Raw genomic sequence first — 27,860 nt, forward strand, 5'->3', positions numbered from 1 at the left:
AATCCCTCTGAATATCTGCCAGCGTGTGGATGAGTCATGATTTTGAAGGTGCCTCACTTGCTTGGCGTGGACTCTGACACGCCGCTCGCCACCGCGGCCCACGGCTTCGTCTTCAGCCCGTGTCGGCCGCTGGGTGTTTTTATCTCGTCCTCCTCTCATCTGAAAAGATAAAATTAGGAGAAGACCCTGCGCCTGCCTGGTGCTTGTTTTCTCCCGGAAGATCCAAGCGCCGCGGCTCGCCCACTACATCTAATCAATTTATAATGAGGTGTCACAGTCGGCGTGACGGCGGCGTGATGCTTGGTTGACTGGACTGATATTTATTCATGTAAAAAACGATGTCCCACTTAATGCCACTTCCACAAATGAGTCAATTTGCTGAGGAAATGAACCCCGTCTGAGCTCCTGTCAGTCGCAAACCGGGACTCTTCTTGCATACGTGAGCCCCGACTTTGAATTAGTTTATGCAGTCTTATTTATTTTGACGTGCAAGCGAGGTGGACGACATTCTACCAGACTGAGTCATGGCAGTGAGGATGATAAACACAGAGAAAAGAAAAACATTAGCTCCATCAGACAGCTTGTGTCGCCTTTTTTGATCATTTGTAGAGTTAATTTAAGTTTGCGTGGAGAAAAGAGGCCCAACAGCTGTCGTTATCTTTTTAAAGCAAAATGATGAGATAAGGGAAGTGTGGGCGCTTCATTAAAGCGTCTCACCCTCAGGCTGCAAGCAGAAATAATGTTGCCGTTCAGATTTTTTCCTCATTTATCGGCGCGTTCGCTGTACAGCTGCTGCAGACCCACCGGCATCATCTGCATAGATTAATATGTTTGATATTTCCTCTTTTCTTCATGTAGCATTCAGAATCGGTGGCGTCTCTGCGGCCCGCTCCTGCCTGGTGCCTCGTAGGGCTTCACAGCAGGGGGGGGGGGGGGGGGGGGGGGGGGGGGGAGGAGGCTGAGCAATTTGTGTGTGGATGGCTCCGGGCTTATCGTCTCAGCTTGACAGATGGGCCATGCCTTTGCTCAGGTTGGGTTCGCTCTCTGCTTGCCTGACAGAACTCATTATAGGAGCTCCCAGGGAGGAGCAGCAGCTCCACCAGGTCCTGTTACTGCTGCTAGACCGCAGCAGCTCACTACAGACAAATACTGCCAATCATTCACGTTGTTTACTATAGGAATTACACCAATGCACCCTGCTGTGAAGAACCAAATTTCAGCAAAATGTTTCTCCTTACATCTTATTCTCTTAATTTGTGCAAACTAATACTGAGAATCTAGTTCATTACAGACAGTAAATGAGACCTCAGGGTCAAATCGACCTTTCCTACATCGCTCATTTGGCTTCTAATTGAAATTGAGCCCTAACCTTGTTGTTTGTTGGTGCCCGTATCAGACAAGGACGCTGATATCTTCCGTCTGATAACATTGTTGCTGAAGCCAGCAGCTCAATATCGATCTTATTTAAACAGCAGCGTCCCTTCATATGCTTTTTATTGGCTGTAAATGTAGCGATGCACCTGTATGGGCGCAGTGATGAAGATGCCGGCGGTGTTGTTTCGCTCTGCGTCTTGCTGCATCACTTTTCTCTGGATGCGTTTGTGAGGGTGGAGAGTAAACAGCTATTTACACAGCAGACAAAAGCAATGTGCATTTGTTAGGTCACGATGCAAAACAAAGACGTTTCCCTTTCCCGCGAGCGTTCTGTTGCCCCGACACAGACGCAGAGAGGGAATCAGTGCGTGACTGTAAAATTCCACCAAAATTGCCTCTGAAAGAAAAGTGGTGAAGTCATCTTCCCCTCGCTGAGAGCGCTCTTTTCTCAGGCACGGGTCAAACTGTGCTCAGCCGGGCGTGTAATCGAGCCACATGGAGCATTCTGTCACTGCCGACGATCCGGGAGGTAAACCAGGAGGAAGCAGGACAAAACTACGCTCCGCCGATTGTAAACCGCTCCCCAAACATCTTCTTTGTGTGAACGTTCCTAAAAATTATCAGCTAATAGCTCTGGACCTGCATGTCTGCTATCTGAGGGCAGCTTGACTTTTCTTCCAATGTTCTGGTTCTGGTTCTGGTTCACAGAACCATCGGAAAAGTGAGGCAGGAGGAAAATTGACATAACGGGCATAGAGCAGCAAAGAAAAGTCAAGAAAAGTTTCATAACTCAACATTAAAGTAAGAAGCAACCAGAGGGGGCGCCAGTGTGCCAAAACTCAATTCGCCTCTGAAATTGTTCCCCCGACATCTCCTCACCGCGACGACTGAATGTTTGGGCTCCACGGCAACAAATAAATACCTGAACAACGTGACACTTCTTTAGGATGGAATGGTAGATAGGGAGTGACAGCACGGAGACGGAGCAGAATCCTCCCAAGGAAAACATTCACAGCCGGATCTCAGCTGGAAATATTTCATTCCGCACTTTTTTTCCGTGTAGAGTTTTGGAGCTTCCCCGGCTCCCTCGCTCACTCCCTCACTCGCTCCCTCCCTCGCTTACTTGTTCGCTCCCAAACATCAAACAAGGGGAAGAGCTGGAAATTCGTTCTGCTCAAATATTCCTCGCACATGTTACTGCGCAAACCACATCTGCCTACTGCACGCGCGCGCGCGCGCACACACACACACACACACACACACACACACACACACACACACACACACACACACACACACACACACACACACACACACACACACTGTGACGTGCAGTACACAGTCATAGCTTACACACTCTAGTACACGGTGTGCTAAGTGACCCAGAGAAAGGAGGGAAATGTCATGGAATTTATGTAACATCCAACAGTTTGATTGAAGGTGAAAAAGGACACACACAAACACACACACACAAACGCACGTACCGTCACTGCAGCTGTGGAGAAACATCATCAGAATCATTTTGTTTTATGCAAATGAGTGCATCAATTTGGCGTAATCGTGTGCAAATGAAGAAGTTCCTTTATTGTCGTCTGGTTGTTTCTTCTGGGGTTTGACAGTTCTCATGTTTGAGTCGGGAGCAGAGGGGTGGGAAGAGGGGAGAGAGGGGAGAGGGGGGAGAGGGGGGAGAGGGGGGGGCGTTAGGTTGAGACAGAGAAGAATGTCGATGTTTAATTAGAACTTGATTGTGGTTAATTTGGTTAAAATCCGCCTGTGATGTAATCGTTCCCACGGTGACCCTCAGACCAGCTCAGATCAAGCAGGAGTTAATTAGCTGTTAAGAGTCTCTCTCTCTCTCTCTCTCTCTCTCTCTCTCTCTCAGTGTGTCTCTCTCTCTCTGTGTCTCTTTCTCTCTCTGTCTCTCTATCTCCCTCTCAGTGTCTCTCTCTCTCTCTCTCTCTCTCTCTCTCTCTCAGTGTGTCTCTCTCTCTCTCTCTCTCTCTCTCGCTGTGTCTCTTTCTCTGTCTCTGTCTCTCTATCTCCCTCTCAGTCTCCCTCTCTCGCTCTCTCTCTCTCTCTCTCTCTCTCTCTCATTTCGGACATCCAGCGGCAGCACGATGTCATTTCTCGTCCCCCCTTAGGCCCTTGACTTTTTTAATACACCATGAGACCAATTTCCAGTTGCATGGCATCCATTTGTATGCGCGGCTCGTCTGGGCTTATTTCACACCTCGGCTCAGCGGCTCCGTCGGTTCGAGGTTTCTTCTCTTCAAACCCGCCGCTCGTGTGTGTGTTTTATGCAGAGCTGTGTACATACAGACCCTTCCTGCCCTGTCGGATTCACTCGCGTCAGCCGGCGGTCTGAAGCACAGCGACGGCTTTATTTATGGGATGTGGGACGGGGGGGACGAGGGGGGGCTGGGAAATGCCGAGCGACATCGTGTTATGAGCCTGAGAGTGTATGTACCTGATGGCTGTCATCACTGGCGTATTAGGGCAGCAAAATGAGGGGCTGCTGTGTGTGTGTGTGTGTGTGTGTGTGTGTGTGTGTGTGTGTGTGTGTGTGTGGCATTTGAAGATTAAATGATCCACATGGTGCCAGATCCATGTTCACATTTTGCTTCATTCTGCTGGCGTGGTCTCTCTGCTCAGCACTTTTCCTCCTTCTGCATTGGATGTAGACACACACTCATGATCACAGCTGCATAATCAGATCAGAGGCCCGATGCTGAAGGTCTCGCTGACAGTCCAACTGTTCCTCTGCAGGCGGTCACAGCTGCGCGGCGCATCATGCTATCACGACTCTGCGGAAATCGGCGGGGACATTCTAATCTCCTGCAATTACTTGATTGGAATGTGGAGAACAGAAAACGGAAGCGGAGATGAAGCCAAACGCCGTCTCCTAAGTTCCCCTTCAACATTTGGCAGCACAGTGGATTTCATTGTCTTCTTGTGACAGGATGAAAGGTAAAATTGGTTTGGTGTCTCCTCACCAGGAAGAGCGTCTGTGTTGGGATGAAGAGGATGAAGAGTCCTCACAGGGCCAAACATTCGAGATGACCAAAGTTCACTGTTAAATCTATTCCGTGCGTCGTATCTACAGTATCCAGGACAACCGGTATATTTTCAGCGTGAGTAATTCAGATCGGAGGGACAGACCAATGAGAGGCGCGAAATGCAGCGAGGCCTGTCTTAATCCAATTGGTCCAAATTGTAGGAAGTGAAATTGCTGGTTGTCTGCATGAAGCGGAGAGAACAACAAAATGGAAGAGAGGGGAGGAGGGGAGGAGGGGAGCGGATCCACTCTCCGACTCTCCAACTCTCCGAGACTCCACTGTGCCAGCATCTAACCCACATAATTACACCAAACTACAAATAGAAAGCAGTCCGCTCTCCTCCGCCTGCCCTTTCTCCTTCCTTTGTGGCTCACGGCAGGGGGGGGGGGTGGGTTTGGATGTGAGAGTCAATTTGTTAGGAACCTAAGGGAGCGCAGGAGAATTACAGGAGAAGGACTAAAGCATCCAACGGCTAATTCTGCCATCTGGTAGTCCGCTACCGGAGCAAGCGGGCACGGACTACCAGACTCCAAAACAGCTTCTTCCCCTAGGCCATCAGGCTTTCCGCAGGCCACCATCTTTTCACCCTGCACTCTGTTCCATCGGCCACTTTAGATTGATTTATTAGTAATATTCTGGGTTTTTTTTTATATATATTTTTTTATTCAGTTGTATATAGTCTGGTCTGCACTTTATTCCATTTTCTCTTATACTTAGAACTTTGCGCAATCTTTTTATTGCACTAAATTCAATTTCAATATGCTGCTGTTGTTGTCACGTCATAAAGAATTCCAATCTTCAGTATGACCTGTGTTTAACTGTGCACATGACAAATACACTTCAAACTTCAAACTTAATTCAGTCAACGAGGGGGGAAGCGACGGTGTGTGTGTGTGTGTGTGTGTGTGTGTGTGTGTGTGTATTTACCTCAGACAAAGGAATGAAGTGATGTTTGACTTTCATGGCTTGTTTGCACCACGCACACACACACACACACAGACACACACGCATGCACACACACATCCGAGTTGCTGCAATATGTGACAGCGGCTGTTGCGTAACGAAGCCTAAGTGAGTCATGAGAGGGATGAAGGCGTCGTTGTGATGAGATGGTTAGAGGAGGAGGAAGAGGAGGAAGAGGAGGCCTGAGAGAGAGAGATAGAGAGAGAGAGAGAGAGGCTGGACATTTGGTTTGGGGCCTTGGCCTCATCTGCCAGTGTGTGTATCTGTGTGTGCTTGTGTGTGTGTGTGTGTGTGTGTGTGTGTGTGTGTATGTGTGTGTGTGTTTGTGTCTGTGTGTCTGTGTGTGTGTGTGTCTGTGTCTGTCTGTGTCTGTGTGTGCGTGTGGCCCCCTGGACCACAACACACAAGTGAGGCGTACACAAATGTGAGCCTCAGAGTTTAGTCATACAAAATCATGCACACACATACACACACACACACAGCAAATAAGGGGAAAATGATACAATGTGATAGAACGAGGTTAGCCGGGGGGCTGAAGGTTGAAATGTGCCGTCCTGTCTCCTTATGCACACACACACACACACACACTCACACACAAAAGCATTATTTAACGTAGCTTTGGAATGCACCCCGACTACTCACATCACACCGGGTGCCAAATATTTGCTTTTTTGACAATTTTATGTGTGTACCTGTGCAGCAGTGTGTGTGTGTGTGTGTGTGTGTGTGTGATGTGCTCTCATATTGAACCCCCCCTCTCTCCCCGGGAGCTATTTGTTTTCATGAGTGCGTAGGCAGCGCTGTTTGTACGGGGATTTTGTATGTATGTATGTGTGTGTGTGATACTCATCTTGCAGGCACACACACACACACACACTTCCTCGGCTCTTGTCGTACACGGCGGGGGTGCGGGGCTGTGCCTTGGCGGTGCGGCGCGTTATCATCCGAAGCCTGCAAACAGCGAGGGCCTGATTTAATAAGCTGCCGAGGGAGCCACAGAGAGGCGGGACGCTCTATCAGCTGATAAGGCCGCTCGCTCCCCGCACGCCCGGCCCACCGATACCACTGCCAGGGGAGCCTTCAGCTTTACTCTGTGTGTGTGTGTGTGTGTGTGTGTGTGTGTGTGTGTGTGCGAGCGCTCCCCACGAGTCTGTAGGCTGCGTCTCCCAGGGTGACAGACAGGGAGGGAGGGAGTGTGAGCCCACGCGTTGGTGAAGGCAAACCCAGCGTGGAAGCATATGCTCGGCACGTCAAGTCCTTTAAGGCACAAATCCAAACTCCCAACCCACACACACACACACACACACACACACTGCTGCACGGGTGCCAAGCCAAAGTGAAATACGGACAAGGCAATGCAGAGATCCACACTTACATTCCATCACTCATACTGTGGTTCTGTTCTGCTTGATTATGCCGTTGTCTCCCCCTCTCTCTCTCTCTCTCTCTCCCTGCCTGTCTCTCTTTCTCAGTCTCTCGCTCTCTCTCTCCCTGTCTGTCTTTCTTTCTCAGTCCCAATCTCTCTCTCTCTCTCTCTCTCTCTCTCTCTCTCTCTCTCTCTCTCTCTCCCCTGTCTGTCTGTCTGTCTGTCTGTCTCTTTCTCATTCTCTCTCTCTCTCTCTCTCTCTCTCTCTCTCTCTCTCTCTCTCTCTCTCTCCCTGTCTGTCTGTCTGTCTGTCTGTCTGTCTGTCTCTTTCTCATTCTCTCTCTCTCTCTCTCTCTCTCTCTCTCTCTCTCTCTCTCTCCCTGTCTGTCTGTCTCTCTTTCTCCGTGTCTCTCTCTCTGTCTCCCTGTGTATCGGCTTTGGTGTGATTTGTGTGTTTTGTAAGACAAATACTTCCGCATGTCACTTCTGGCAGGCGTTCCTGGATCAGGTCTGTAGTATCTGTAGTAGCTGTGTTTGTGCGCGTGTGTCCCCGCTTCATCACATGGAGCTGCTGCCGTGTTTGGAGGCCACTGGAGGTTTCTCTTGATTCAGCCGCAGACAAATGCAGCTCTGTGCCGTCCGGCCCATCGTCTTCTTCTTCAGCTTTGTCTGTTTTGACTCGAGTAGAACAGTTTAAGGGGGAATTCTAGTCACAGTCTGAGGTTAGAGGATGTTACACACACAACTCAAACCTCCGCCTCTACTCTCCTCCTCCTCCTCCTTCTCCTTTCATTTCATTTTGAAGATTCCACTGTTATTGATAAGGTGGCGATTGCTTTTTCTGTGTTGTGCATATCTCACACAAACACACACACACACACACACACACCTGCACGCGTTCTGTTCTGAGGGTTCCTCCGGCGTGATAGGCGCTGTACTTTTGGTGGGTGGCCAAGGCGACCTGGCGCTGACACCGATGATTGATCCTGTGCCGGGGTGAGTGCCTGCACGCCGCCGAGCGCACAAGTCCACTGAAACGCAGCCAGGCGGAAAATTAGAAATCTCTTCATCCCCGCTCCATTTGAAATCCGATATCTCCCGTCTTCCCCTCGCGCAGGCACCGCTCCTCAACCAATAAATCAGTAATTAAATGCTGTGTTTGTGCGCGCGTGTGTCTGTGTGTGTGTGTGTGTGTGTGTGTGTGTGTGTGTACATGAGCCGGGGGTGTGTGTCCTCATGGGATGAGGATGGGTAGTTTTGGGCGTTGGGGGTTATTCAGCAAAACTGTACAGACCCCAGCATGCTTATGTACACACTGTGAGTATATTGTCCAAAGATACACACACACACACACACACACACACACACATAGAGGCTTGCTTATCTGTGCGGTACAGGGTGTGATAGGTGTGTTTGAGGTGTAATTGTGCCTCTGGTGGCAAATAAATCAAACTCTGGCTTCCTGGGCCAGTGCCGGTGCGGTTGCTCTCATTGTCACGCCTGGACAGAAATGTCCCTCACTGTAGATCGTCTCCCATTGTCTCCTAAAGCCGTGTGTCTCTTTCCTCCCTGTCCTGCAGGTACGTCGGCCCAGGGCAGCCCCCTGCTGGCTTCGCTCTCCGTCCCGGGGCGACCTCTGCAGCCTCAGCTCGACCTCAAACACCTGCTGCCCTTCAGACTCAATGGATCGTCGCCCCTCAGTCTCTTCCCCAACTTCAACACGGTGAGACATCAGAGCTCCATACATCACAAACTTGACATCAAAGCGGCAAAAAAAATGAATTTTATAAGGACTCAAAGAAGAAAAAGGGAGTGAAGTTGAGAGATCTGCCCCGGCTGCAGCGTAATCACTCAGTCTGTGGTATTGATCACAAGCCTAATCAACCCCCCCCCAGCAGACGGATTGGGGTCATTTTGTCCTGTGGGCCATCAGGAATCCTACATATTGCACCTTTGTGTCATACGGATCTGAATTATGATCCTCATGCTGTGAATTTAATGCCGCTTTTCCACCTTCTGCTGGTTCCGACCGACTTTATATCCGAGTACAGTGGAAATGTAAAGAAACGAGATCTCTAACATCACAAACTCACTCACACAGCCGTATTCCAATACTCAGATCCGGAGCCAAATAAACTTTAGACCTTTTACTGCAAATCCCTGTCTTTTTATTTATTAAGATGTTATATTTCGCAAGGCAAACCTTTTTAAATCTGAATAAATTGAAGTACTCAAATCACAGCAAAGTGTCCCCTCTGTGACTAACACAGAACTGCATTGTGGGTAAGCTCCCTCTGTTAATCCCTTCCTGGATGTATTAAGTGGACCTTTAAGACCTGCAGACGTATTTCATTTCAAACATCCGTAACAAACGTGGATTTCCAACCACCTTGACTCTGATGTTTCTGTGGCTGGAATGAAAAAGCTTCATGTCTTTGATCCTTTACTTACCACACACAATAGGTGTGTGTGTGTGGGTGTGTGTGTGTGTGTGTGTGTGTGTGTGTGTGTAGGCACGTCTTAAATCTTTGGTTCTACGTTTACAGTGTGTTTGTGTGTGTGAGCTTCCTTTGTCGCCTTCTGTCAAACCATCTACAGCTCCTTAAATGAAACACAAGCTTGCTCGTGCTCTCTCTCTCTCTCTCTCTCTCCTTTTCTCTCTCTCTCAATCTCTCTCTCACTCCTTTTCTCTCTCTCTCCCTCCCTCTCTCCCTTTCTCTCTCACTCTCACTCCCTCCCCCTCTCTCCTTCTCCCTCCCTCTCCTCTCTCTCTCTCTCTCTCTCTCTCTCTCTCTCTCTCTCTCTCTCTCTCTCCCTCTTCCTCTTTCTCTCTCTCTCTCTCCCTCCCTCTCTCTCCAGCACACTTAACACCTTTTTACATTAAAGTAGTGAGGTGGGTATCTGGCATCTGGCCGGCCACTTCTCACACACTGGCGTACGTGAGTGTGTGTGTGTGTGTGTGTTAGGGGGGCGGATGAGACATAATTGCGTGTGTGTGTGTGTGTGTGTGTGTGTGTGTGTGTGTGTGTGTTTCTGTGTGCTGTGAAAATCGCTGTTTATTCATTTGTTCTGCCACCCACCTGCTGTGGGTCTGCGAGGTCGTCTATACAGCGCTGCGGCGGTGATTCGCTCTTCCAGCGCGCCTGTACGTTGATCTCAGTGGCAGCAGCAGTTCGGGGGGGCCCCTCTACATCATATGTGTTTCTTCTCGAGAGAGAGTCTGTGGGTCAAAGTTCATTTCGAGCCTTTTATGTGGGAAAATAAATGCATTAAAAGCGGCAGTAACGTTTGGAGGCTGCTCACTTTGTTTACCTGTATGCATTTGGCTCTACCTGTATGTAAACTCCATTTATGCAGCGTCACGTCTTGCTCCCTCTGCTGTGATGTTGCTGTTGTATCGGCAAACAGTGGAACACAAAGTACTAAAAACCACTCTGGGTTTGTTTGTGTGTCGTGTGTGTTTACATTGCAGCTTCCAGGCGTCGACGGACCTGAGAGAATGATGTTTACCAATGTAACGTATACATTTATTTGTCAAGGAAACAATGTGTCATATTGTGAATCTTATAATAATAATGGCGGGAAAGATGCTTTTTGCTTTTTGGGACTCAAACGGTCAAATCCATCAGTTTGCATCGCGGCTGTTGGTTGATTTGATTCTTGTATTGTTGTAAGGAAAACAGAATGTTGAAGTGCTCAGATTTTATCCCTGCGCGTCCTTAAATGGCAGATTTATTATGGCCTTCATCGCCTCACAGAGAGAGTTATTGTAAAGGGTAATAGTTTCATAATGGATCCTGCTGCGAGCTTCTATACGATAAATTATACCCAATGTGTTTCTTGCGCAATTCAATCAGCTGTTTCTGAATGTACCTGGACGTATGAGTTTGAATCGACTGCAACCCTTTAGTGCAGAAATTATGATAAGCACAGAAGTAACATGAAATCAGTGTTGCTTGAGTCCCAGGAGCAGATGATTAGCCTCCATAATGCAGTCTGACAGTTCAGCTGCGGCATTAATCACAAAGTCCTTTCAGCGCCGAGCCTCCAGGATCTCGTCGCCATGATAAGGCTCACGCTGTCCTGGAACGTGTGCAGGGAGAAGATGAATGCACCTGTCTCCAAAACTAAATAGCCTCCAGTTTCCACGCTGTCCTACCTCACCGCCCCTCCTCCTCACCCTCACGCAATCTCCGAGCGTGTGTGTGTGTCTCTCTCTCTCTCTCTACTCTGAAACCTCATCATGGTCTCAGCCGCCCGGCGCTGGATCAGTTCTGTCCGCTCCGCCGTAGAGGGTGGGGGCGGTGGGGGAGGGTGGTAGAGTTTGGACAAAAGACGCATTTATAGCTGTCGGTTCAGGATGGCCGCGGATGGACAAAGGCAGCATTCTTCTGCTCCAAAAACAAATAGTTGTGTGCAGCCGGGCCCTGCGAAGGTGAACGGGAAGCGGCGGGAGAGAGGGAGAGCTGGGTTTCAGTCGCTCCCAGAGGAAGTTCTGAGTCATGTAGGAGAGTGCAGGAATAAAGCAGCCAAGGCAAAGGGACCCCTGAGGGAGAGAGGAGGGCCCTTCATCCGTTTGAGTGTCAGGTGTGTTTATAGTCTCGCTCACACCTGGACGGGGAGGAATCGGCTGTAAACAGACTCTGAGGAGGCAGCGGCCGGGCTCTTTGTGCCATCAGGAAGGATCTGGTGTTGTTGGTGCTCGCGTCTCACAATCAAAGCGCCTCTGAAGCGGGGGGGCCTTGATCTCCAAAAGGGCCCAGACCCGGGCTTCTCGCCAGCCGAGGGAGAGAGAGAGGTGATGGCCGTCACGTGCTAAACGCCGCCACAGTGGAATCAGCTGTCATGACGGGTATGCAGATCTCCCAGTGAAGCTCAGGCTGCGGTGGCGGCGTGCTCGACGTTCTCTCTCTCTCCCTCAGCTGTTTGTAGCTGCTTTATCGCTCTCTGCAGCGCCTTCACGCGTAGTTAAAACCTTATCGGTCCGTCCAAACTCTCTCGCCCCCAGAAATGCTCCCCCGTGGGCCGCGGCCAGTATAATCTCTTACTCAGTCGCATTACTGAAATAACAATAAACTCTTAACTGCTTCTGAGTTGTTGGGTTTGTAAAAGCTTCTAGATGAATCTCCAAAGTGGATTCAGTGACATAAACGCTCGCTAGAAGTGACGAGTGCCGAGGCTCCTCCCCCTTATTTCCCATCAGCCCCTGCGCCTTGTGTTCTCATTAGCCGCAGCTCGTTTGAATTGAGGCTTAAAACCTCGATTGCTGCAGCATTTTATCCAATCACAGCTCTTTATTCTCTTGTCTTATTTGTTTTATTGCTTTTTTTCTGTTGTGTTTGATTTTCTTGTGTGGGTGACAAATTCAAGCTTGAGACTGAAGGTTGTTTTCAATCAAATATGAACAATTTGATTCAAATAGGAAGTTAGGTTTTGAATCTTAGATGGTGAAGAGAAATGGCTCCAATGTACCGATTCGCCGATTTTCCTTCTTCATTTGACATTCGTGACGTTTGCTCCTCATAAGAAATTGGTGTTAAGTTCAGGACAGGATGACGGCAAAAAGCTGATGGACGTATTTCAGGCATGACAAGTTTGGTTGCCGTGGGGATTGAATCTCTGCAGTGGGAAACAATAGACCATCCTGTCACTCAAACCTGCGCTGACTCCACCCCCTCTCTGCTCTGACTGCATATGTGACATTTCTGCACCCACATTTGTTATTTTTAAATCTTAAATGTTGCAAAAGTTGAACTTCTTTCTCTCCCCCGTCTCTCCCAGATGGACCCGGTGCAGAAGGCGGTGATCAACCACACGTTCGGCGTCCCACAGCCCCTGAAGAAGAAACAGATCATCTCCTGCAACATTTGTCACCTCCGCTTTAACTCCACGGTAAGGAATACTTTTACGTCCAGACGGGTTTGTGAGAGAGGAAGAGACGCAGAGATACACGGAGAGAGAGGAAGAGACCGTGTGTCAGTCTGGGTAATTTGCAGCTCAAAGGAAATCGAAACCGAAAAGTGAATCTCGCCGCAGAGAACAACATCTCTGTTTGTCTGCTTCCTCTGATGTGGATTATTTTAAAATATGACTGTTGTCATCCCTACTGACTCAGTGTGTGTGTGTGTGTGTGTGTGTGTGTGTGTGTGTGTGTGTGTGTGTGCGTGCGTGTGTGGGCAAATCATTCTCCCTTTGAGCAATATTCTTTAATTAAATGTCGTTATTTCGTTCTAGTTTCATATACATAAAATTTGTCTGGTTTTGAAGCTGTTATTTTACCTTTGAATAAAATTTGCGCGTGTGTGTGACAGCAGGTAGAGCTGTCGTTTATCAGCAAAGCAACAAAATAATCAGTAGCCTCAGCAGAAAGCGGCTTTCCTCGACTCCTCGTTCCCTTTTTGCCCATCCTCGCCACCTCCACAGCACACACACACACACACACACACACACACACACAGGCGTACAGGCCATGCAGTACATCCCCATAACATTTCACACATCTTCACATAAACAAACCCAAACAAGCCTTTAAAAACAGCTCGACAGCCACACACACACACACACAGACACACACACACACGAGCGTGTCTCGATACAGTTTGACTGAAGGTGCAGAGATCCGTTTCAGGCCGACTCCTGCTACCGTTTCCTGTCCTCCTCACCTCCTCGTTCTATTTACCGCCTTGTTATTGGATAGAATCAGCAGATCAGACGTGCGTGTGTGAACTTGCCACACAGGCGATGTCATCATCATGTATGTGGAGAAGAATCAAGCTGCTCTCTGTGTGAATCCACAGCATCACAGAAATGCATTTCAACAAGTTCCAACTGCGTGTCGCCGCCTCTACATCTGCAGAGGAAGAGGAGGGAGGAGGAGGGGGGGGGGGGGGGGGGGTTGACAGGTTAATCGGCTTTCACTGGCGGCTAAGACTTTAATTATGTGGCTAAAATCTGCGATCAAAGATGTGAGCGCGGTGGCACATTTCCACATCGCTGCCACGTTATTTTGCTTTGAAGGACGAGAAGAAAGAAAGAAAGATTCACTCAAACGCTGCCACCATGCACCAGCTGCATACAGAGACACTGACACCTAACGGTCACAGGCGGAACTACAGCTAGTCTATTTTTCTCTTCTTTCTTTCTTTTTTTGTTGTAATGAATTGTAGATGGTTCCAGTAAAGGTCACGGGCTGCTGATGACTCCAGGGCTTTATTTTGCAAACTCAGACTTATACAGTTCTCATTTCTCCTGCGTTGTTCGGTATTTTTTATTTCTTTTTAAATACCGGGCTTTGCATTGACGTAATACAACATAATTGCGTCGCTCATACAGTTGCTACTATTCATAACCTGCATGTAATTTGACTGTCGTGATCCGTCCAATTTACAAGAAGCAACCCAGCGACTGTTAAATGAAGTGAAGCAGCTGAGCAATATAGATTCATCCGACTTGTTTTGTTGTTTGTCTTCATTACTATTAAGTTATCTGCTGTTATTCTGTCAGTGGCCCAGTCTGCCCTGTTTACACACACACACACACCGTAGCCCAGTAACGCACACACCGTAGCCCAGTAATTACTTAATAAGTCGCCAATCAAGCTGCGCGTTTCTCTGCCGCCACAGCTGATTTCCCCACCTTGTCCCTCTGTCCTCCGCCCCAAGACGCCCGTTGGACATGAGGGGAGCGAGGGACAGACTGGATTAATTTGTCTCTTCACAGCAGATCAGTCAGGGGAGACGCGGAGCTGTTCAGGCTGCGTCTACAGATGCTCCCACTCCCTAATGTGATACCAACACACTCAACTGCAGATTGAGAACGCTGGTGTTGTCTATGTTTAATAATGTGTTAGAACAGAGCTGAAGTGTGTGTTAGTGTGTGTGTGTGTGTGTGGGTGTATGGGTGTGTGTGGGTGCGCAGCAATCCTTTTACTGCTAATGTACTTGATGTATTTTCAATGTTCAGGTAATCAGGGAAATCTGCAACGCATTCACGGTAATGAAAAAGCCCCTCAGTGTTTATGAGTGTGTGTTGCTCATTTCCACATGCATTTATTCCTCCGTTAAGAAGCTTTCAAAGGGAAACCAAATCTCTCAAGTTGTTTTGGTGCTTTCGGATTTGCATGATGTGTTTTTTATGTAGTGTTGACTGCTGTTAAAAGCTTAGGAGGAAGGAAGGGAGGGAGGGAGGGAGGAGTGATGCCTTGCTCATCACTCACTACAGCCCCAGCTTTTAGTCCACATTTATGCACGTGACTGTGTTATTTCCCCTTAATTCCTCATCATCATCATCATACTTGATTATACTAGGCGATGAATCATTTTCTTCTAGGGCCTGAATTCAAATCAAATGGCCACAAATCACAAACAGACCTTCATTAACTGATTACAACTCCATTTATTCAGGCTGAATCCCGTCGATGACAGCACCGCAGTGAGGACAGATGCCGAGTGAGGACAAGTCAAATGTCTGATAGTTGTGAGGAGCAGCTGATCCTGAGTGGCAGGAGTCATCTATGAGCTGGCAGACGAAACTGTCGCCATTTCTGTCTTAGTTATTTCCTCTTTAATTGCCCCCTGGTGGATCCTGAACTGTTCCAATACTTCCAATAGACATCAAGTATGCCAGTGAGTAAGAAAAAGACGTAGCTCTCATAGCACATGTGGGCGGAAGGAAGCGTATGCATGAGTAGCAACCTCAATGTGGTGAATGTCACACACACACACTCTGCTCTTTCATTTGGACATATTTTTGAAACTAAACCACATTGGGGCTCAGCGGCTGTGTTCCGCTCTGTGTTCTCTCTGTTTCTGGGCCAGCAGCTGATGAGCGCTGATCTCTGTTAGTGTTTTTAATTAATGATCTCTCCATTGATCTCTCGCTGCTCTTCTGTACACACACACACTCGCTCTGACAACAGAGGCTTTGTTCGCGGATTGAAGGAGGCCGTGAGAACGACGGGGATGTGAGTGTAAACGCTGATCCACCTCCAGGAAAAAATGCCACAAGCGTGTTTATTGCTGCCCGGCAGTCGGTCTGCGTGTGTTTTGGTTCAGACTTGTATGTGTGTGTGTGCTCAGATTAGTACTGTGTGTTTTGCCACCATCCTCTGGATTTGCAGTGGGCTGATTCTCACAGTGCACATTAATAGGGAGGCAGGGAAGATGGGATCCTCTCTCTCTCTCTCTCTCTCGCTCTCTCTCTCTCTCTATCTTGTTGCACACACGCAATTATACCTCTGGGTCCCCGACGCGCCCGTGCTGTTATCAGGTGGAAACAGATGTGTGTGTGTTTGTGTGTGTGTGTGTGTGTGTGTGTGTGTGTGTGCCAGAGAGAGAGAGAATATTCAAGCTGGCATTTTAACATTTATTCCATAGGTGCTGGAGTCTTTTGCTCCGATAAGGTCCTGACACAAACACACTTCATGCCTTCTCAGCTCACCTTCATCTCTCTGGTCTTCCCTCCTGCAGAACCAAGCGGAGGCTCACTACAAGGGGCACAAGCACGCCCGCAAGCTCAAAGCCATGGAGGCTCAGAAGAACAGGCAGAGGCGAGCGGGGGAGGCCTCGTTGATGGGACGGGACAGAGACCGGGACAGGGACCGGGAGCGAGAGCGAGACAGGGACAGGGGCAAGGCGGCTGCTCCGGAGGCGGCGCTCCCGATGCTCCCGACGCTCCCAATGCTCCCGACGCTCCCGACGCTCATGGACACCAGCCTGCTAGAGGGAACAAGTATGAGAGCTGACATAGAGATGCAAATGATGACGACTCTTTAGATTCTGTCCTCCTTCATTCTGTCCTCCCTGCTTGTTGACATTCACTCTCGACTTCCATACGTCCCCTATAATTTCCCCTCCCACTCTATTTCACTTTGCTGTCCCACATTTCATCCCTCCACTAATCCCTCACGTCTGTGTCACACTTCCGCCCTCTTCCTCCTCCTCCTCCTCCATACCGCCTTGTCCGTCCTTATCTCTCTACGCCTCTGCGCCTCTCATTGTTACAGACGGAGATTACGTTGTCCGTACACCTTATCCTTCACGCTCTCTCTCTCCAATCCCCTCTGTGTTTCCGTGGCATTCAAAGCTCAGCGATTTTAGCCAATGCGCCCGGCCGGCCTCCCCCCCCTCCCGTCTGGTGATGGATGGAGGGTGTCCGAAATGCTCCGGGATTGTGGGATATCTGGGAGCAAGGGGATGTTGTGTTAATAAAGGGACTGGCTGAGATGGATCGGAGTCTCTGCTCGGCTCGTTTTTACCCCCTTTGCCTTGTAATTTCCACAGCTTGTGACTCTCTTTGACGCCTCCTCGGCCTCTGTTAGACTTCGTACTTGCAGGGTTAGAATGTGTGTGTTTGCGGCGCGCTCGAGCTGAGACGGAGTGACGCGGTGATGAGAGAGGCTGGAAACCCATCCGTCTATTTCATATTGGTGAAAGTAAATAGACATTTTACCTTTTTCATGAAGAAGGGAGACGGCATTGAATGTTGAATTTACTGTGAGGCGACGCTGTAACCTGAAGGGCATGAATGGCTCTGAATCCATTACCTTTCCCATATTGCACTTGTGTCTCGGCACACACTTGTCATTTAACCATCAAATGTGATGAAAGTGGAGGAGCGACGGAGCTCTTTTCTCCCTCTGTCTCTCTCTCTCTGGTTCTTCATCTTCCCTCTCTACTTCCCCTGCCCCAGAGAAGATCGCTATCTGAGCTGAATTTCAAAATACATTTGGATGCTTTGGGGAATATCAGAGAAGAGATATGAAGGTATTGGTAGAGGAGGCAGACAGACTGTGCTTCATCCTCCTCATAGACACACACACACACACATACACACACACACACACACACACACACACCCAAGCAGGCTTCCCGCCCTTAGCACTGAGAGTCTCCTTCAGAAAGGAGAAAGTGGACAAAAGACTCTGAGCCTGATAACGCTCTCATCAAATCTCATTTTAATATTCTGCTGTTGCAAGGAGGCGACTGAAAGAGGAAGAGGAAACAAGATGATGAGTGGAAAATGAAAGATAAGATGAAATGAATGGAGGAGACGGAGAGAGACAGGAATGAGTGAGGGGAGGCAGGGGAGGAAGAGGAGTCAGTGGGGAGCGAGAGTAGATAAGTCACTGCTCGGTTTTTATGCTGTGAATAATTTTACACTTCCAAGGCAATTTTGTGAGGAGGAACGCTCCTTAATAAGCCCAATTGTGTGATTGGCCTAATGTGAAATTGAAATGCAGCAGTGCGAGCCAGTGGTGACGCGCAGCACAATGCCAGCCTGGAATGGAATGGAGCTCCAAATTAACACTCTATGAAATGAGTTATGTCCTCTGTGAAGCTGACGGCTGGTGGGGAGCGAGCGCAGGGTAATGCCCACATTGTTCACCATCAGGCGCCAATAAAGCACCTGTCTGCCCCCGCCTCTAAGCACGCCGTCTGGCTCGGGATAAACAGGCTTCTTCCCCACCCAGAAGGTCACACTCTTCATCTCCGACAGCATAACCCGCTAATGGACGTTGGACGCGAGAGGTCTCGTCCGCTCACAGAAGCTCTTTTGACCGTCGAGTGTGACTCAGAAATGCTCTGGATTGAGTGCAAAGTGCACCGTTGCCACAGAGCGACTGGCTCACAAACTGCTTCTGTGCATATTTGGGCCGGTGCCGCTCTGTGAAATGGACTCGGTAATTGGAATTTAGACATCGTAACAAATTGATCCATCACAACATAATGTGGAAATACGGATAACCGCTTCCATAAATTATGGAAGTGACGGAGTCCGACACAGAAATAGGACCTTAAACGCCTCACGTAGCAACACTCTGCTACGCTAATGAAGATATTCTGAGTGTTCGTTTAACAACTCACACTATCTAATATGTTACCAGATCGTTGTGTTTTGATCCTTAAAAAGGCTCTAATGGATGTTCAATAACCCGAGGCTATGAGAGAAACAGGAGAGGGAGGGGCAGAGAGCGACAGAGGGGCGGGATCAGTCGTGACTAGCATCAATCACGCCGGCCTTTGATTGACTTTGAGGCTGAATGCTTCTTCAAACAGACTCGGCTGTAATGATGATTTAAAAGGTTGATCCCAGAGGACTTGTTTGTGTGTGTGTGTGTGTGTGTGTGTGTGTGTGTGCCCCCCTAATGAGTCCACTTTTCACACTAATGTGGTATTTGGCTTTGGTTTAAGTTCTGGGCGGATCAATCATCGCTTCAGATGTGTTTACACTCTTAAGCCTGTCAGATTTTATTGGACTGTTCAAATTTGGATTAAATTCCTTTCGAGTTAAAGAAAACTGATGTTCACCTGCACAACATTGATCCGAATATCCATATTTAGCTGCCGTGTGATTTCTCAGAGTTCCACTTCACATCAGCCGTGTCACCTCTGCCGATACGCCGGCCTTTGCTGTGACAGTTTGCCAATCTGGGGCGTCGTGCAGGCGGTCAGAAGGACGGGTCTGCAAATCAGCAGATCGTCTCACAGTTTTGGAGGAAGAACAGAGGATTTGCTTCTCATTTTGAGTTTTAAATCCGTCTATAAGAAGTGAGGACACCTGAAACTCAGCAGGAGGATCAAAAATGATTCTTTTGCTGAATGGATCCCTTCATGATGTAAGACCTCTTGGTTTGCACAGGGGCTTTGATTCCCAACCCGCCTCCACGTTTCCCTGCTAAATCCATTGATCAGTATCTCTCCTTTCCCCTCTGGAGGCTTCTCAGGTGGCCCCGTCTCTCCCAGCTTTGGATCAGATCAACTACCGCCCCCCCCCCCTCCATCCAGCTAACACAGAGGCTCAATCCCCCCGGGGGTCACTCTCATTACAGCGAGGGGACTGTCTAATCTTGCTCCTATATAGGTTCTCTTTCTCTTGCACGAACGGGAGAGGAAGACCCTTATCTCCAATGATGAATTTACTCTGGGAGGTAAAAGGGAAAATCAATAGAGCGCAGTTACATTGTGGAGCGTCTGTGGGGAAAACACAGTAAATGAAATGGAGATATTCAGTGAATGCAGCACACAAGCGCTCGGCTCCCTCGAGAGGGGGGTGGGGGGGTGAGCAAGGTGAAGGGGAGGTGTGTGTGTGTGTGTGTGTAATGGAACTGCGGTGACTCATGGGCCGGGCCTGGCAGTCGTTTGGGCTTGTTTATATCGACTGAGACCTGAGTCCTTGGCGTGGTATTTGAATAGCGAGTCAAAGAGACAAAGGACGGGCTGATGGCCTTTACTTACCAAAACCACTAATCTAGTCTGTTCCAGACGGTTTCAAACAAAAGCTCACGCAATTATCAGGAAACGCCACAAAGCTGCAGTTAGAAAAGCACACGTGTTCAAAATGGTTATTTGGAGATAAATGCTGCTGACTTTATATTTGTGGTGAAAAGTTGAGACCATCTAAAAAAAGGCTTTGAATCAAGTGTGTTGTTAAGCTTGTGAGGGAACTTAATTATACAGCAGGAGGTAGAAGATGGTGTAGAACCATCTCACAGGATAAAGGAAGAGAAGACAGAGTGTTTACAATAAGAGCTCTGCTCTCTAATACGACACTTTAGTGCCTCCTGATTTGGAAGGGCAACTCTTGGGGTGTCAAGTTGTGAAAAATCGCAGTTTTACACAACAATTCATCAGCCTAGCAGTTGCAGGCGTTAATGAGGATATTGCAAATTTGAATTAAGTACTTCCTGATGAAGTTGATAAGGCAAAGCAAGTCACACTGGAAGACAATTTACAAATATTTATGCTATGAATAGATTGTCGCTGATCTGATGTCTTAGTAAGTGATTTATAAAGTCATTAGTGTGAACCCCTGGCAGATTGTGTTAGAACATATGGTGCCATCGCATGTTCCTGCTGAATGTTTGCTGATGCTGCCTCTGTCTCTTTTTCTTGCAGGTCTCCAGTCTGATCTGGAGCCCGTCAGCCTGGAGGTGAAGCTGGAAGTTTCCTCCGTGGAGCTGGCCACGCCCTCTCCACCTCAGATATCCCCCTCCCAGCTCTCTGACACCGCCTCAGACGCCAGCGCCCCAGACGGCCCGGAGGTCACCGAGGCGGCAGGTCAGCCCGGCGAGCCAGATACCTCCAGCACAAACGGCGAGACCCGTACAGATGAAGACAAGGAGAAGAAGAGCAAGACTCACCTCCATTGTCCTGTGTGTAAAGTCACCGTCAACTCCGACTCCCAACTGGACGCACATAACAGCGGTAAGAACCCGAGCTTCCTCCCGTCGTGTCACGCAAACAGTTACATCATCTATCAACCCACCGCCTCTCTCTCCACCAGGTACGAAGCACAAGCTGATGCTGGAGGGTCACAGCGTCCTGCCCCGGCGCAGAGGGAAGGTGGCGGCGGCTCGGGCGGGCTGCAAGAGCAAGAGACTGGGCAGCAAAGGCAGCGTGGGCGTGACCAGCAAAAACTTCCAGTGTGAAGTGTGCGAGATCATCGTGAACTCTGAGACCCAGCTGAGCCAGGTGAAGGAGCACAAACGCGTCCAGACTGTCTCACGTGTGATTGTCTCACTGTGGCCTGTAGAAAGGAATTAAGATAAACGTCTGTCAGGCACAGGGGTTTGTTTTCCTGCGTCGTTTGCGTCTGCGTCTGCATTTGCTGGAAAAAAATACCAAATTTATATATGACACTGAGATATAGTTTGAATTTTTATGCGCCATGAGACACATCAGACGTTTTTTCAGAGAGATTAAATGGTGTGAGCGATCACCGTGAGGCTTCTCTCCCCTCCTGGTGGCGTATGAAATGAAACATGAGCAGAGAGAAGAGAGGAGAGGAGAGGCGGGGGGCGAGGGCGGGTGATGCTCGGCGAAAACCCTGCAGATTTGTCTCGGCGCGCTCAGGCTTTCTAACCTGACAGGATGGTGTTCAAAGAAGTGCTGTTGACTCTTCAGAGAGAGTCCCTCCTGCGCCGGCACGTCGGCCAGAGGAGAGAAGGTTGCACATAATTACCTCACCTACACTGACAGATGATGCAGCCCGCCTAGTTAATCTCAGAAGAGAAAATGGCCCGTACGCTGCAGAGCTCCATGATTCTTCCACGGTGGGGGATTGAAACTACAATTATTACTCTATGGCAACCCCGGCTGATGTGTTTTAATTAAAATAATAAATATTAATGGATTTTTTTAAGTCCCCTCCGTAATTTTAAGAGATCATTTTCGGTGGAAGCCATTTAAATCAGAATACATTAGCTTTCCTATATCCTCTTCTCCTTCTCATGCAGATATACTTTATAATACTGCATATATAAGTCCCTATAAAGACTCCATACTGGGGATTAAAGTGTGTGAGGCCTTTAGTATGTGGCTGCACCGTCGTGCACCATCAAACCACGTCAGTAAAGGAATTTCTTCCTCTTTGATCTTCATTACATCCTGCATGTGAATGAAGAGCTTGTGTTGGAATCCCTGCCTGCCTGTGCTGAAGGGCGCTGAAGAAGAGAGACATTATACTCTGGCATGTGTCTGCGCCTGGGCGGCTTCAGCCTCAAACGCAATCCACTGGCAACAGCCTCAGTCCAGGGAAGACATAAGGCCATTACCAGCTCAGCCAGAGAGAGAGAGTGAGAGAGAGAGAGTGAGAGAGAGAGAGAGAGAGAGAGAGAGAGAGAGATTTAGGAAGTAGACGACTTTGTTTGTATCACAAATTTCTAATCGTGCAAACTGAAGGGGCGCTTTTCAACGGCGGCTGAAAATAAAGATTATGTCAAGTCAAGTCGTCAGCCCTCTAACTGTGTTTGTGTTGTTGGTCTCTGCAGCACATGAACAGCAGAAGGCACAAAGACCGGCTGGCAGGAAAGCCGCCAAAGCCCAAATTTACCCCCCACAGCAAGAGCCAGCCAAGCTCCAGCTTAGCGGTAAGTCCAAAAGCATAAAGATGCAGAAAAACAAAACAGTGGCATTCAAATATGCATACACAACCACACACACACACACAAACATATACACTCGAGGGAGGCAAACGAGACAAAAGTGCTATTCTCTTCCAGCACACATGCATGGATGTCGTATAAACATGTGGTGAATTTGGATTAGAGTCTGGAACCGAATCTTATAAACTAATGCATTTACTAACCAGTTTCAGTTTTTGTGTGTGTGTGTGTGTGTGTGTGTGTGTGCAGTTAACTGATTTGACCCCAAGTAAGGCAGACGTACAATCACACACACACAAAGATCTCATTAAGTCACCCTGAGGGGTTTCCCTATGGTGGTGAGGCAGCGTGTTTGTGTGTGTGTGTGTGTCACAAGGTTAAACACCCGGCTCTGTTGTGCTCAGTGAGTCCTCGGCCCCTGAAACACCACGGCCCCCCTCCATATGAGCAATCTGACCTAAAACACCACGGGCCCCCTTTCAGCCCGACAACTCTGACAGCAGCAGCCTGAATCAGCACTCAAGATTAATCACTCTGCTTCTCCTGTCACACCCGCACCTTCCCCTCCTCCTCCTCCTCTTCCTCCTCCCCCTCCCCCTCCACCCTACAGAACGTGAGATGGAGCGGCTATGCAGGCGTGGCTGTGTCTGCCATGAAGAAAGCTTTCAACCAGTGCAACCTCGCCTCCCTCTCCTCGCAGGTCAGTGGCAGGAGGGGATGAGGAGCTCTAGGCCTGGCCGGGGGACAGGGGACTGACTCTGAACTTTTCCTTTAGATGTGTAGTGTCTGGGATTCAATGCAGGCATCACAAAAGCTTCATGTCCATACTGGAGTGTGTGTATGTGTGTGTGTGCGTGGGATATGCATTTCATCTCAACTTGGGCATTGCAGCTATGAGATCAAACGAAGGCTTTAGGTTTGGGAGTCATGTTTGCCCAGTAAACATGTGCTCTCCTCTTCTCCTCTCACTTCTTCTTATTCTTTGTCTTCTCCAGACCAAACTGGCCTTGCAGAAGCAGCTGACCAAGACCCTGACCGCCGGCTTCCTGCCCAGCCCCCTCGCCCAGCCAACCCTGTGCACAATGGCCACCAACCCGCTGGCTCTGCGTCACCCGGCGGCGACCGCCTTCATCCAGACCCCCTTCCTGGGCCCTGCACTGTTTCGGCCGGCCCCGGGGCCGCTGAGGGCCACGCACACGCCAATCATCTTCTCTCCGTACTAAAGACTTGACCCACCCCCCCCCCGTCCCTCTGAGTTCCATCCCTGTCCCTTTACCAGACCCCCCTCCCCCTTCCCCGGGCCGTCTCTCAGTGTGACCAATGTGGCCACACGCAAACTATGCAGGCCGCCAGACTCGAGATGGAAAGAGTGCACAAGTCCTGGCACTCGGTAGGCCACGAGGCCTGAGAGCTGTTCAGATCATAAAGGCCAAGATCCCCCATCATGCCTTCTTTCTGTTCCTCTTGTCACGACTGTAGGAGCAGGGCCGGCCTCCAGACACTGACTGGTGCACCGAGGCCGCTTTTATAGCCATTTTGTGGGTCAACATGCTGTGGCTTATGGATATTATTGTGTAATTTATTAGAGAACAAACATAGAAAGTCTAGATGTATGTTTAGTGTGGTTGCCACAAAATAAGGTCCCTTTACTTGATGCTCTTTGAAATCCTTTTTAACTTATTGGTTTGGGCATTTTTGAAAGAATTGCATATCATCGCTCGTCAAAGCAACTGAACTCATGTCCTCCTCTTAGTGAGTAAAGTGGCGTCTTCAGGTCGCGACCTCTAACGCTCGGGATCATCTGAAGCCAAACGCAGTCACGTAGATGCTCTGTGAACCGAAACCTTCTTGGTATTAAACCTTTTGAAGGACCCAGTGTGAAGCTGAGCCGTGGTCAGTATTGGGCCCTGCGACACTGTTTGACCCACATTAGCACCACACACACACCACTGCACCGCCTCAACCCTGAACTCCAACAAGTAAATCTTCTTTCTCTCCACATTCATCGACCTTCTTCTGAATTTTCTCCTGCCGTGTATCCTCAGGATTAAGTGCTCATTAAGGACCAGTAAAGGTCAGCTTGTCAACATGATTTTCTTCCCCGCGCTGCGTTCTCCGCACCTAGTTCTCCACGCCGTCTTCTCCTCACGTTTTTTTTTTTTACCACCAATCTGTTTCAGGGCAAAGTGGCAGCATTTCTCTCCTTCATAACTGATTATTTCCTCCTCTCTTCACCTCACTATTGCCCTTGAATTTCTCTGGTGTTATCTCAGCGTGAGATGAGGAGGCGCAGGGAATGCCCCGTCACACACACGCACACACACACACACACACACAAATACACACATAATGAAAACACAGCGGCGAAGTTGAAGACTTGATGTGATTTCACAGCTCAATAAAAAGTTTGGCTGACAGCAGGTGGATGGGAGGGGGGAGGGGGTTCACCCATTACTTGACTTGCATCCTGTTGCAGTGTCTGCACACAGCAAGGGATTGAACAAAGCACAGTGCCATGGCAACCACATTAAAAGCACCTTAAAACTGATTTACCTAGAAAAGCAATGAAAATTCTTTTGTATGCTATTTTTTGGTTTTGTTCCAGTTGTGTGTGTTTTCACAGTCGTCAATTTAAATAAGTTTGCTTTGAAGAAAAAGAAGAACAATCAGGTGAGAATGATCACAGTTTGACTTAAGGAGTCTCCCTCTTAAAGCAATACATGCAGTATGTTTATGTTGGTGTGTTCTCAGTGTGTCTGTGGCTTTATCTATTCTATACTGTACAACATGTAACGTGCTCCAACACAACCCAGGGCCAGATTAGAATCTTAAGGTCATTTGAAGTGTTTCCACAGTCTCAGTCTCCAGGTTGGGGGTCGTTTCCACGTATAGCTGCTCTACGCTGAGCTCTGCGCCGAGCTCTGCTGCGACTAGAGATCACATTGCCGTTTCACTTCTCAGAAATTTTGCTGGATTTCCACCAAGCAAACAGTGTTACGTTAAAGGGAAACGTTTTTGGGTCATCAACTCTATGTACCCGCCTCCCTCCCTCCCTCCCCTCTGCCTAAACCAACCGACCGTCTGCACACTCATCAGCCTCTCTTCAACATTACCAAACTCGCTCATCTCACACCGACGGAGAGTTTCCTATGCATTTTCATTGTGCAATATGTATAGTCGTCTGTAACGCAACAGTGCCACCTGTCTTGAAAACCCTGTAATTGCCATTGAGTACTAGCGCTCCCACCAACCTATTGCTTCTGTGTACATATCTGTTCTAAGTGTTCTTGTTTTGGGGCAGCGAGGCCGCCCGGTGTCCCTGCCATACCAATGTGATTCTCCCCAGTCACACTACTCAGTGAACCAGCCAGCCTTTAAATCTTCACTGTTTGTCTCTTTCTTTCTGTCACTCAGTGGGAAAACTCTGAACCTAAAGGACTGAGACGTCTTTCTTAAAAATAAAGAATCTAGAGAAAGCAAATTATATGTAGAAAAATCCTAGAGTAACTATAGAGATTTTATCAGAGTTGCTATTGTTATTGTATCATAAAGAACTGCTATGATAGAATAGAGTAGATTATGTTATTGTAGGATCTGTACTTCATACAGGGGGAAAGGAAAATGCTTTGCTGGTTTTCTTTTATTGTTTTGTTTATTTACGACATGTTTTTTAAGTCCGAGAGACAAAATATTTAAAAGTCAAATTTTTAATAAGCTTCTTTTTTTTCTTTCCTTATTGATGGTGACTGAATTAATAATGTAATTCAAGGCCTTTTCAGACAACATCCTAAACTCACATTAGCCAGGCCTTCTCAGGGGTGACAGGTAGATGCTAATAGGACCATCCATTCAGGGTATCCCTCCATGGCTCCACGCGAGCAGGAAAACACTGTTACTAATGGATGGATTGACATGAAACGTTACAGTGCTGTACCACAGAGAGGACAAGGGGTGGATTTTGGAAAATAAAGTTGAAAATAAAGCTTTTAGAACTTGTAAAAGGGATTAAGATTATGTCAATATCGCTCTGTGTGTGTGTGTCTCTCTCTCTCTCTCACACACACACACACTCACACACACACACACACACGGTGTTGGGGACACGAATCTGTTCATACAGTCACATTATGGGGACTCCCCTCCAATTATGGGGACCGTGCTGCCTATGAGTTTAGCCATTTATTTAAGCGATTTTGGCTTGGGGGTTTGGCATGTTGCAGCTGTGATTAGGGTTAACCATCAGGGGAAGTGGGGGGGAGGGGCTCTAGGGAATGAATGTAAGTCAATATGATGCCCCCACAAGTAGTGGTGTGGTGTGAGGAACTACTTAGATTTGCAATTATATTTCCTAAAAGAGTTGTGGTGAAAAAGAGGTAGAAAACTCCAGATAATGAATAGCGAGAGGAAACATTTATCACTGAATTAGTATGAAATGGTCCCTGCTGTCCTTTGCTTTAGAGTTTAGAGGAGCTGAGTTACACAATTTCAAAGTGCTATTTATTAGTCTGTCAATCATAGCTAAGCATTTCCTGTTCTTGGTCTGGAAATAACCATTGTAAATGCCGGGTGGGTGTGTGTGTGTATGTGTGTGTGTGTGTGTCTGTGGCGGGGGGGGGGGGGGGGGGGGGGGGTTGTGACTTTGCAGGTGCAGCTCTTTTGAAACAGTGTGACGCCCACGCAGCATCTGTGGACAAATCAAGCTGTTGGTTTCCCACCATTACAGGATCCAACTGGTTCCAGCAGGATGGTAAAGACACAATGGTGAATTTGAACAGAAACAGGTTTAAGCTGCCATGTCTGAGCTCTCTGGCACCGCTCACAGAAAATAACACATAAACTGATGTGTTTTTAAGAAAAAGCCTAATCTCCTTTATGTTCCAGATGATTCTCCACAGACGGCTGCTGCTTTATTCTCTGGAAGGGCTTCAACTATTAATTCTCCTGGATTGTGGATTGCTGCAGTCGGCTGCTGTACTGAACATATTTTCTGTGTCTATCAATTCAGTATTAGCAGAACAAGTATAGTGATTCCATAGTCAACAATGTGTGTGTTCACCATCATTTGAACTACAGACTGTAGGACTGTGGTCATCCTCTGTGCTCCAGGCATCCTGTCATTTGGAGAAATGGCAGATAAACACCAGTTTGGGTACAACACCTCCTGTGGTGTCAATCAAAGGAAATCTATGGGATCCCATTACTTGCCAAAGCCAGTGGA

The 27,860-nt window shown here is 48.3% G+C and overlaps 1 protein-coding gene across 3 annotated transcripts in view; it reads left to right on the forward strand.

Annotated features, from left to right (window-relative positions):
* The window catches only part of znf385c (zinc finger protein 385C), a 60,500-nt gene extending 35,427 nt beyond the window's left edge, over positions 1–25,073 (forward strand). For 2 of the 3 annotated variants that reach the window (XM_076144390.1, XM_076144393.1), the window contains exons 2-10: positions 8,340–8,482; positions 10,232–10,273; positions 12,541–12,651; positions 16,227–16,488; positions 20,655–20,963; positions 21,043–21,230; positions 22,529–22,627; positions 23,253–23,342; positions 23,638–25,073. In XM_076144390.1, coding sequence (XP_076000505.1) covers positions 8,340–8,482; positions 10,232–10,273; positions 12,541–12,651; positions 16,227–16,488; positions 20,655–20,963; positions 21,043–21,230; positions 22,529–22,627; positions 23,253–23,342; positions 23,638–23,865 — 1,472 coding nt within the window. In that variant the 3' untranslated portion in view covers positions 23,866–25,073. The remainder of the gene's footprint in view (positions 1–8,339; positions 8,483–10,231; positions 10,274–12,540; positions 12,652–16,226; positions 16,489–20,654; positions 20,964–21,042; positions 21,231–22,528; positions 22,628–23,252; positions 23,343–23,637) is intronic. The other variant, XM_076144392.1, reaches the window with a different exon arrangement.
* Positions 25,074–27,860: the final 2,787 nt, after the last annotated feature.

This window comes from Genypterus blacodes, unplaced genomic scaffold (genome assembly GCF_046128005.1).
Source record: "Genypterus blacodes isolate CSIRO-AG114 ecotype Tasmania unplaced genomic scaffold, CSIRO-AGI_Gbla_v1 ptg000028l_1, whole genome shotgun sequence".
NCBI classification, from domain to species: domain Eukaryota; kingdom Metazoa; phylum Chordata; class Actinopteri; order Ophidiiformes; family Ophidiidae; genus Genypterus; species Genypterus blacodes.